The sequence below is a fragment of the Arachis hypogaea genome, chromosome 17, assembly GCF_003086295.3.
Source record: "Arachis hypogaea cultivar Tifrunner chromosome 17, arahy.Tifrunner.gnm2.J5K5, whole genome shotgun sequence".
Classification (NCBI taxonomy): domain Eukaryota; kingdom Viridiplantae; phylum Streptophyta; class Magnoliopsida; order Fabales; family Fabaceae; genus Arachis; species Arachis hypogaea.
Window position 1 is genome coordinate 2,512,388 of NC_092052.1, and position 12,186 is coordinate 2,524,573.

The 12,186-nt window shown below is 28.4% G+C and overlaps 1 protein-coding gene across 1 annotated transcript; it reads right to left on the reverse strand.

The window, feature by feature from the left end:
- Positions 1 to 8,192: 8,192 nt before the first annotated feature.
- Positions 8,193 to 10,240, reverse strand: LOC112764890 (glucan endo-1,3-beta-glucosidase 7). The gene is made up of 2 exons (XM_025810702.3): positions 8,691 to 10,240; positions 8,193 to 8,548 (listed from the first exon to the last, which is right to left on the reverse strand). Exons 1-2 carry the CDS (start codon positions 10,030 to 10,032, stop codon positions 8,514 to 8,516), a joined length of 1,377 nt encoding a protein of 458 aa, XP_025666487.1. The 5' UTR covers positions 10,033 to 10,240; the 3' UTR covers positions 8,193 to 8,513.
- Positions 10,241 to 12,186: the final 1,946 nt, after the last annotated feature.

Sequence of the window (12,186 nt, forward strand, 5' to 3'; positions counted from 1 at the left end):
TCTTTTTCTCTTGATTAACTGTCCTAACTCCTAAGGTATGAAGAAACTCTAACTAACCTTATCCTTAGTTAATTACTACAATATTTAATGAGCTAGCAGATCCAGGGATTATCTATATTCCATACCGCTGTATAGATTCATTAAGTTATAAGTAATTCATATGCCATGTGATTATTAATTAATGGATAACAATTATGAGAGTTCCGAGCAAATATGATAGGTTAGGGAATAAATTATAGTTTTTTATGGTGAAAATTTTATATATGTTCAAATAATTTTATATGTGGTGAAAATCCTTTTAAATTGTTTAAAACGTTAAAAAAATGTCCAACGGTTATAAATGAAATTCCATGGTTATAAATGAAATTCAAGAAATCAAACCAAAATTCCCTTGTTTTTAAAATATAGCTAAACAAATATTTTTATAATATTTTGGACATTTTTATTAGAATAGGTGTCTAACATAATAATATGCTATGTTAACATTTAACAAAATAACATAACAACAGAAAATAAATAAATATTTTTATTAAAAAATAATATATAATAAAAGACTAAATTAAAAAAAAATTGTGTATTATTTAATATATTTAAATTGTCTATAGTGATATAATATAAAAAAAGATTTATAAGTGTTAAAAAAATCGTAATAATGAAAATATAATATTTTATAATAAATATTTAGATATATTAAATAATTTTAATAAATACAAAGAGATAATACTCAATTTGGTCCTTGAAGTTACACTCGAGTCTCAATTTAGTCCTTAAAATTTTAATTGTCTCAATTTAGTTTCCAAATTTTTCAATTGATTCTGTGACGAAAACTACTGTAGGGACTAATGTGATTAAAATTTAAAAAATTCAGAAATTAAAATGAAGCAATTGAAATTTCAAGAACTAAATTGAAGATGGAGTATAACATCAAGACCAAACTAAGTATTTTTTCAAATACTAATTAATTTTAATATATATTCGGACAATAAAAATAAAAGCAATTATTTTATAGAGAGGAGAACATAAAGGTGCATGTAAACGTAGGGTGGCGGTGGTGCACAATAAGAGAAGCCAATGCAAGTGGAGGGTGGTGGGGCCCGTTTCGAAACGCGCACGGCAGTTGGTGGTGGCTGGCTACTCGGAAAACAAATGAATTTGGAACGCTTTCTTTTTCTTTCTCTCAATTGCGCGGGAAAATCATGCATCTCCCGCCCTATTTCTTCTTCATCTTGGTCGGTTACGCCTTTTATTTTTATATTTATTGTTTATTATTATTAATTATAATTATTCCATCAAATCCACCACTAATTCTAATATGCTACTTCGCCACCACTCATTTTCACCACCCCCATCTTCTAACTTTGATTTTTCTTTTTCATATCAACTTGCCTAATTCCTTTCTTCTCTCCTTTACCCCCCAAATTGTTCAACACATGTTATTTTCGTTAAATTAAACAATTATATATTAACTATCACACCATATAGTTAACACGGCATACCATATATATGTTAAAACAAAAATATTATATACATATATAAAATTAACTATCAAATTAATTACTATCTATTATTTAATTTATTTTTTATATATAATTTATACTTATAATTAATTTAGTAATTATTTTTTATTTACACCTAACGTATCCAATGTTAAAATGAGTGAAATTGTAAGCTGGTTTCTAACTATTTTTGTTACTAATAAATTAGTTTTCAACAAAAATAAGTTGACAAATTAGTTTTTCTTTTAGAATATTAGATAAATAAATTTTTTTTCTTAAGAGAAAATAAATTTATCTTTTATGATAGTATTTATACCATGACCTAAAAAATAAAGTTATATGAGAAAATTTAGGGAATTATGATTTTTATTAAAATTTGGTCAGCATTTAATCAGCAAAAAATTTTGAATAATTTCACACTATTAGATGTAATTTTATACTAATAAAAACACTAATAATAACTAATTGATGACTACAAATTACAAGATTTTTATTAAATTTGGTTAGTACTTAATCAATAAAAAAATGAGTAATTTCACACTATTAGATGTAATTTTACACTAATAAAAATACTAATAATAACTAATTGATAACTACAAATCACAAAATCTACTGATTCCAAGCATTCCTCAAATTATATTTAAATAAATCAGTCTAATTCTACAAAATATTGAAAAAAAAAAACCCAATAGATCTAAGTGACAAATATTAGAATGATGATTAAATTATCATTCTACATTTATAAATATCTCCTATAATTTAAGTATTTTTTAAATTTTAATCTAATTAAACCTATTTAAAATTATTGCTAACTTAAATATCGAAGGACTTGGAACAACTTCATCTCTTTTGATAAACAAATTAAAACTTTCATCAAGAAAAGTATAGAGTTCACATATAAATTCACATGCTATTAGTTTTGGATAATTCCACAATACAAATAGTATATAAGCAACTCCAGTACTTCTATTAATGTAATAGTAATTAATTAAAGGAATGTATGTGCATGAAGACTAGTAGTTTAAAGTATTAGTTTATTACTAACGGTTCATAGAAATTTAAATATCAAAACTATTTATATACAGTATATTTTTAGCATCCTTGCTCTTTACCTTTTTCTGTTAGTTCTGTCATTTTATGTATACTTGTCGGTACTAATAAATGCTTGGAATTAAATACATAAAGTAGTTTCGTTTACAAACTTAATTTATGAAGGGGAATTCAAAACCATGAAAGGTAGAAATTAGAATTACGTGTAGGGAAAAAAGATAAAAGGATAGTTGGAAGTTTGGAATGCCTTTGTTCACTCTAGATTCCTTTTATAATTTGCCTTCTTTCATATTATATAATTATTAATCAAGTTGGGTTCATCTAGTGGTCGAAAGTAGGGGCGGAGCTTAGTTCAGACAAGAGGGTTATCCTCCAAAATTTTTGTTAAAAAAAATTAGTAGTATTTTTCAGAAAATAAAAAATAGTTCAGTTGGTTCAAATACTTTACTATAACTTAAAATATCAAAGTTTAATATTTATCTTCTTCTACCTTTGAGTTCAAATATAAAAAAATTATGTATTTTTTATTTTTTGTAATTTAATATTATTTTATATTTTACTGTTTATTTAATTTAATTTTTTATATGATAAAAAATATTAGAATATTCAATAAGTATTGATATTATTGTATTTGTATAAATCGATAAAAAAAATTTAATAAATATTATAAATTTTAATATTTATCTTTCTAATTTATTTTACATATTTTACAGGATATATATTCAAATTTTTATATAAAATAATTATGAAAAATCAAAGAATTGATGCATTTTAAAGGGGAAGGCTAATATTCAAGAAGGAGAACATATAATTTTTACAATATCAACACCTGTAGATAGTTTTTCTACTTTAATGAATCACGAAAAAAAGTGAGATACAACCTTCAAAAGTTCAAAGAGTTGCATCTGATGAGTTTGACCTTAATTCTTTAGAACAAGACACTGGAAAACGGCTTAAAATTTGGCAATATCATCTAAATCAAAGAAATGAGGTTAGACGAGCTTATCGTAAATGGGGTCCGATCCTATCAAAAGCATCTTGACAATTATCTTCTATCTGTCCCCCTAAAAATTTTATTTCAAGCTCCGCCACTGGTCGGAAGGTTCGAATCTTGAACCTAGCTATGCATGCAGTAATCTATTGGTTATCGACAAATTCTTAAATAGAGTTCAATACCGCAACAAATTAGTCCTTCGCCGGCCGAATTAGAGGATACCGTGGAAACAGAAAAAATTTATATAGTTAGTATATATATTCAAATCTATAAATTTGATATGTAAAATTAAAATGGTCAAAATGATTAAAGTTGCAATTATCATAATATGTTCAAGTTGTTTTGCCAATTGACTGGTACACATAATTAAGCATGTCATGGCTTACCATTCTTCAAATTGTCCAATAACTTCTTTTCATTTTCCTTTTTTTTTTTTTGTTTAGAAATTTAAGAAAAGAGAATATATATATTTTGGAGAAATAAATAGAAAAGGAAATGGATATGATTGAATTGGAATCAGTAAATATGGCAAACCAACCACTCTATCTATCAGAGCAAGTGGATTTGTCTTGTTCCAGCTGTACATAGAAACCTTGCAGACTGCATTTAAAATTTTATATAATATGTTTCCATTCATTAACTTTCTTGAACTAAGTTTATAAATTCCAACAACTTCTATAGTAAACCAGCTAGGGACCTAAAAAATAAGCACTCAATCTATTACTTCTCTATAAACTTCATTATTATTATTTTACATAGTAGATTTAAAAATTAGTTATTTATATAATAGTACACGGTTAATTGTAAAAAAAAAATTGCGCTCATAATGTATACAAATTAAATTCATTACTTGTATGCTATGATTTCATAGCTCTTTGATTAATTTTTGAAGAGAACTCTACTTAAAAGGGTAACTGAAATGTAATTATGTCATATCACAGTAATAAGAAGCAAAATATTGTTTAATGCTGTGAAACTTGCAGTTAGGGTTGGAAGTGAGTTAAGTCAGCTCATGAGCTAGCTTGAACTCGATTCGTTAATAGTTCGATAAGCTGAGCTCGTGAGCTAGTGAGTCAAGTTTGAGTTTGGAATTGAGCTCATAAATTAAATGAGCCGAGCTTGAGCTTGGATAAACTCAGCTCATTAGCTCGTGAGCTGACTCGATTATATATATACACATATTCTATATGCATTTAATCTATATTTTTAATATTATATATATACATATGGAATAGTAATATATAATTATATATATATTAATGATTTTAAGTATTTAAAATTTTATATTTATTTTTTACATATAATTTTGATGTAGGACATAAATAAAAAATTTATAATTTATTGATAGATAGAAATATATAAAATTGATCTTTTTAAATATTTTTTAAAATATATAAGTTATAATTTATTGATATAGAATTATAAATTACGTATTTATGTTTCTATAATTTGAGCCAGCTCGTGAGCTTTCGGTGAGCCGAGCCATGAGCCAAGCTTAATTTTTGTGAGCCGAACTTGAGCTTGGTCTAACTCGACTCAACTCGGCTCACTTCCAGCCCAACTTGCAGTAGAATATTAGATTTTTTTTTGTTGGACGGGAGAATATTGGAATTTACACGGTATAAGATTTTTTTTTTTTGGGACTTGGTATAAGATCTTAAATTATAAGAATATTTGCAAGTCGGGCTGAGGCCCATTAAGTCCATTATACAATATTCATCTAATCCATATTTCTATGATCGTTAGGTCCACGTAGTTGGATTTCTACTGATAAAGGAAAACAGCTTAGCAATACCCAAAAGAAAAAAGAAAGCAGGTTTATTGAGTAAAAGGGGTTTAAAGGCCCCAATTCCAAAAAGAGAAAAACCACATATTAGGTAAATAAAAATGATAACCAGAAACCAACTTGGTTGGTCGAGTAGTCAGCTCACTCGTCCACTTAAACAAGTGTCGGGGGTTCAAATCAGTTGTATTTGTATATAAATATATGTGTTATTTAATTTGTTTTCAATCTAATCAATCATATTGGATATACATCAAAATTAATATTGGTATAAAATACGGCGAAAGCTAGTGCACTCTAGGCAAAGTAGGGAGTGCAGTACTCTTTAAAAGTTAACCTGCTATTAAAAGTAATTAGATAAATTAAATTTATTTATTATTGTTATTTTTTTTGTCATGGGCTGAACAAACAAACCGGCACTAACAAAAAAAAACTAATTCGCTCGTTTAAACACAGGACTATCTTTACACCAGAAAAGTACTAAAAAAAATTGATCGACTTCCTCCGTTATTCTGTTATTGTTGATGTGATGTCTTCAAGCATTTTCACTGTTTTGTTTGCTAGCAGGTGCTTCCACTATTGTTCTGTCTAGCCACATATTTTGACGCTCTTGAACCCACCACATTCCACATCTACCATAAATGGACCTTCAAAGCCCGAAAAATTGCTGCCATAGAAAAGGAAGACGCTGTCTGTCGCCGCTGCTGGTTGGCTAACTCCAAACGTAAAACTGATTCTGTAGAAGAACCGGTCTCCATGAAGGCGCCATGATTCTCAGATGACAACGCAATCAAAGCACAAAATACATAACAGTTACAACAAGTCCATTATCTTTTATTTCAAATTATCCTCAACATGTACGTAATAGAATGAAAAATTAAAATACAATTATATTTAAACAATTATTTGTATTATTTTTATTAATTTATTCAAAAAATAATTAAATTTTGAAGCTAATTGGTATAAAATATTATATATATAAAACTAAGAAAAATTTTTATTTGTATAAGAATGAGCCTAATAAATAATTATTTTATTTAATATATAATTAAGAGTATTTCTTTCTTTGCCAACGAGTTATAGTTCAAATAACATAATCTCTATATTCACCTCAGAATTGGTAAAAAAAAGAATACTTTTTTTATTAACTTTTTTAAACATTAATTATTTATTTTACATACAATATAGAAATAAATGAATATAATATTTATTGAGTAGACGCAGTTACGTAAAAAAAATTTATTGTCATAGTATTTGAACCAAAGAAAAAAAAAAGTATTATTTTAAGAAAAACTAATAATATATTTTTAATAATATTCTTAATACAAAATAATAAATTTTAAATATTTTTTAAATAATATATATTAACTAAAATAATATAATTATCCCAAATAATATATTATAAATATAGTAAAATGACATATTTCAATAAAAAAATTGTTAATAAAAACTTATATGAATTTTTGTTTCGCACAAAATAAAATTATTATATGTTTATTTGCTTTTTACATTGTATATATTTTTTTTAATTAAATTAGTATAATACAAAATCTTTTATCATTCTGTTAATATTTAATGTTTTAATTTTGTTTCTCATAAAATAAAATTATATATATATAACACAAAATTTTTTATTATTGTGTTTATATTTAATATTATAATTTTATTTCACATAAAATAAAATTTATTTAAATTTTAATATTATATATATATATATAACACAAAATTTTTTAGCATTGTGTTTATATTTAATATTATAATTTTATTTCACACAAAACAAAATTTATTTAAATTTTAATATTATATACATAATATATATTTAATATTATTTTTTTTTAAGATTCTAATATATCTTTTTTTCTAGATTTAGTACATGAATTTTTAACTTATTTTTTATGTATTATTTATTTTAATTCTAAAGTCCAATAATTTTTTTTTATAGACATGTTATTTTTAATATTTATATACTATTTTTTTTATTTTGAACTTCAGCCCAATACCTGAGACTTACAAAAAAAATCTAAAACTTATCAAAAATTGATTAACCTGATTAACAGGTTACCTTTTTAAATCTAGACCATTCAAATAAAATATAATAAATGAAAAGTTCAGATTTACGAATTCACACAAGTGTGCAGCAGCAAGGAGCGTTTAAGGATGAGCCATAAAATACATATGTATTAATATATAAATACATATTAACTAATTTAATTATTAATTTTCTGTTTCACCATAACATTTTTTAATACCAAAATGGCAAAATCCATCCCTCGGTGTCACACAAATCCAAACAAACTGTGATAAGTTTGAGAAGTAGGAAGTAGCCAACATTCAGGCGATGGGATTAACCACAATGCATAGAGGTTCATAGATTTTCAGCTTTATAATTTCCTGTTTACATACATAACCTTTCAATCTTTTAATTAATCAAATTTTAAATATATGAGATGAAAACCTATCATATCAACTATTCTAACCCTGCACATCTTCGTGACTAAACTTAGGAGTGAATAAATTCTAACTGATTTGCATCGTTTATATACTGAGAAAGAAAGAAGAAGCGTGATATCAAATGCATTCCTGTTATTCAATCACCCCAAGATATCATAGGGGTAAAGGGTTTTCCAATTTTTGCCTTGATTGGATCGTTCTTATTTTCTAGGAAATGGACAACGAAAAAGACATGGAGGATGTTCAAATTGCATCAACCACCAAGTGGGTCTTTCAATTCCGAATATCAAACATGATTCATGATTATGTATTAATGTTCATATTAACGTGTGGCTATTAGGCCTTATACTTCAAGTTGCAACAAAATGTAAACGTCTTCTAATAAAAAAAGAGTAGGACAAGTAGAAGGAACAAAAACTGAATGAAATGTATTCTATGATATCCCATTAATTAAATAATAAATATAGATAGGAGATAATTACAAACAAATGATAATGGAGTCAACGAAACAGATAATCCTCCGAACTACTCATGAATATTTATTCATAAATACAAAGAAAAAATAACAAAGCAATCAAAGTAGTAACGCAAGTTTCTAAGCCACCAAAATCCACGCTACCGTGGAAAAGAACAAGTGACCTACAAAAAAAAATGCCTAATAATAATAAATAATAATAATACTCCACACAAATCTAAATCTAATAATCTTAACCTAATAATCCAACTCCATTCTTCGTCTTCAGTATCCAGTGGGGAATTCACACTTCCCAAATCCTGCAACACATTCAAAACAAACACATTTTCAATAAACCATGCACTATGAACAAATTCAGTTATTTTCTAACTAGAACACGTGAAAAATGAAGAAGCAAGTACATGCATGCCGTAACAAAGATCATGGTAATTTAGCACTTACTAGGAGGTTGGGTAACAACATAACCAGCACCGCCAAAATTGCACGTGCCAGAGGCACGTGACATCTTCTGATAGTAACTGTTAAAAGCATACGAAGCGTGCGCCTCCAACGTGTTAGGATCGTAACACGTGGCACCCTTCTGAATCGGAGCGCAATCAGCACCACCCTCTCCACAAGCATAATCAAGCGCCGCCTGAAGCTTCTCCGCCCCAGCACCACCGTTCGCCACACACCACGTGCCTCCCTTCGTCGGCACCTGGCTCTTCCCGACCTCAGACGATGGCGCCGCCGCCACCTCCGCCACGGTAAGAGGAATATCATAAACCTTCTGCTCGGTTGGATAAAAAAGCCCGTAATTCCTTTCGGAAGTGGGCCCGGGCTTCTGGTTCTCGTTAAAAAGCGCGAATAGAAAAACGTTAAGTGGGTCATTGGGCCTTAAGGGGGTCCCACTCCCATTTAAAACACGCTTAACGAGATTTCCGTTATACGACGCCGCATTGGCCTCACTCGCTCCAATCTCATTGGAATCCCCTTTGGAAGGCCAACCCGTTTCCGAAACGACAATCTTTATGTCGCCGTATTGGAGTGCTGACGTGGCAGCATTCACCGCATCGACTTGCGCGTCGAACAAACTGTTATACTTGAAACCGTTACCGGAATCAACCACCCCTGGATTGTTCTCGAAGAGCGCGTAACTGAGATTGATTTTATCGCTGTTAGCAGCGTACGCGAAGAAAGGGTACGCGTTCACCATTAAGTAGGATCCGGTTTTTCTGAGAAACTCGAGCATTGGTTTGATGACCGGTTCGACCAGGTCTGATTTGAACGAACCGGAGGAGGTAGGGTATGAGGAGGAGAGAGCGGAGAGTGCGATCGGGGACGAGATTTTGATGTCGTTATGGAGGTTGAGTTTCTTGAGGGAGTTGTAGACGTTGTTCATGGCGGGAACGAGGTAGTTGGTGGTGTTGTTAGGGTCCACGAAGACTTCGTTTCCGACGGCAATGGCTTCGATTTGTGTGGCGGGGTGGTAGGCTGAGATGTTGGCCTTCACCCAGTTATCGGCGAAGGACTGGTCTCCGGCGGCGGAGGAGAGAAGCTCGTTAGGCATGGCTACAACAACCTTGATTCCGGTGTTGGAAAGTGCGGAGAGGACGGTGGCGTCGGTGTCGTAGAGCTTGACATGTGTTATTCCCTGTGACTTGAGAAGCTGCACGACCTTGGAAGGCGGTGGTAGATCATTAGCCACCCTGCCATAGTTGATTCCGATGGAAGGTGCAGCTTCCGAAGTGATTGAAAGAATGAAGATTAATAATGAAAAAAACAATGCAAGAGAATGAGCCATTGTAATTTGTAACTAACAAAAAAGAAGAGTGTGAGAGTAGCGGAAGTTATTATTTCGTAATGTGAGAGAAGCGTGTGTGAATTTATAGAGAGAGAGAGGGGAGGAGAAAAAAGACATTTCACTTTACGCAATGAGGGACACGTGGAGCGTCTTTTACGGGGCACTAGTCTCATCGTGGCTCATACGTCGCTCTTCATGGAGGAACTTCGTGGAGACGCAGACACTAGATCACACCAGTTGAGAGCGCTAAAATATATGTTAAGATCTTATACATTCATATAGTATTTAAGTTTATTTTGTATTTATTTTATCATGATATTTTTCAATACGATTATTTTATATGACAAATTAAAAATATGAATATGAATAGTAATAAAGAAATACTGGTATGTTGGTTGGCTTGACAAAGAAACAATGATGATATTGTAGACCCAATTGGGGCTGTGGTTTCAACAATAATTGTACTCATCACCAAATCTGAACGCTAGACTTTCTTTGTTAATAAAATAAAATAAAATGAAAAATGATTATTTTCTTGAAAACCAATATATATAGTCGGCACCACCATATATGTTGTTGTTTTTTTGTCAAATGACAGTTACTTTAGGCTGGATTTGTTTCCGAGAATAAGATAAGATAAAATATTAGGAATAGAATAACATAAGACACTGAAAGATAGAGACACAAATTTTTGTGTTTTTGTATTTTATTTGGTAAAAAACTAAAATAAATTATAAAAATTCAACTTATTCTCATTTTTTTTTAAGTTTGAGATTAAAAATATAATAATAAAAAATATAATCATAAAAAATTAATAAAAATAATAAAAAAAAATAAAAAATAAGTTGTATCTCTTGTTAGTATTTCTATATTCTTTCTGTTAAGATGAATATAAAATACAGTATTTCTAAACCATTGTCTCTGTCCATATTTCTTATGTCAAACACGATTATGTGTTTCTGTAGGCAGCCTTAGGATTTAGACCTTCGTTCATGAATGTGTTTGCCTATAATCGAATTAGTTCATCAACTGTTTAATTTGTTGAACAAGTTAGAAACCAAAGTACATATTAGCTTGCCAATAAATAACATGCTTAATTAATTAGTATATGTTTGTATGTCCCTTTAATTTGTTATTTCTCTAAGTTTTTAAATTCAATTTCTCTTGTGTTAGAGAAAATAGAAAGCCATGTACGTAACTAAGAAACATTTATCATTTATTATTAAAAGTTTGCTGTGTTACTTCATACATATATACACACATTACTTGATCAGATCAAAACATACATGTGTTCCATATCTGAAAAAGCAAATAGCCCTTAAGAAAAATCAAGCTTGCTGCCCATTTCATTCTTTAATATATAAATCCTAAATTCTAGCATTATTAGGTAGCCTAAAGTGCAACCACTTACTTAATTAACCAATTTTTTGTTCTTCATCGATCAAATGTCTTAAGAACTCTTTGAAATAAATAAAGTTAAATTAGCTTAATGTTTATCACGTATTTCTTTTTCTTTTCACTCAATTTTTTTTGAAAAATTTCTACTCTCTTTTTTGAGAAATGTTAAAATGACACTTCTCTCATTTCTATTTGTAAAATGTACATTCTCCTCCCTTATAACTTATAAAAAACCTCCTCTTTAATCTATTTTAAGTTTTTTGTATTAATTAATGTTAATTTTATCCATTTTTTAAGAAAAAATAAATTATTTTTTACAAAAATACTCTTTAACAAATTTTTTTTTGTCATTAAATTTTATTTACCAAAGTACCCTTTAATAAATTATTTTTTTATTGATTAAATTGTATTTTTACCAAAATATTTTTTAAAAAATTAATAATTAAATTATTTTTTTAAGATACTCTTCAATAATTTTTAATTATTAAATTATAATTTTATCAAAATTTTTGTTAACAATTATTTTTATATTTTATTATTAATTTTTTGATATCAATATATATTATTTTAACATTAAATAAAAAATCTTACCATTATATATTGATATTGGAAAATAATCTTAGTAAGATTTTTTATTTAATGTTAAAATAATATATATTGATATCGAAAAATTAATAGTAAAATATAAAAAATTTGTTAACGAAAATTTTGGTAAAATTATAATTTAATAATTAAAAAATTATTAAAGGGTATCTT

Coding starts and splice junctions, on each gene's coding strand:
- LOC112764890 (XM_025810702.3), bottom strand. CDS start 10,032: ATGGCTCATTCTCTTGCATTGTTTTTTTCATTATTAATCTTCATTCTT. Junction 8,549..8,690: donor TGTTGTTACCCAACCTCCTA/GTAAGTGCTAAA, acceptor AATGTGTTGCAG/GATTTGGGAAGTGTGAATTC.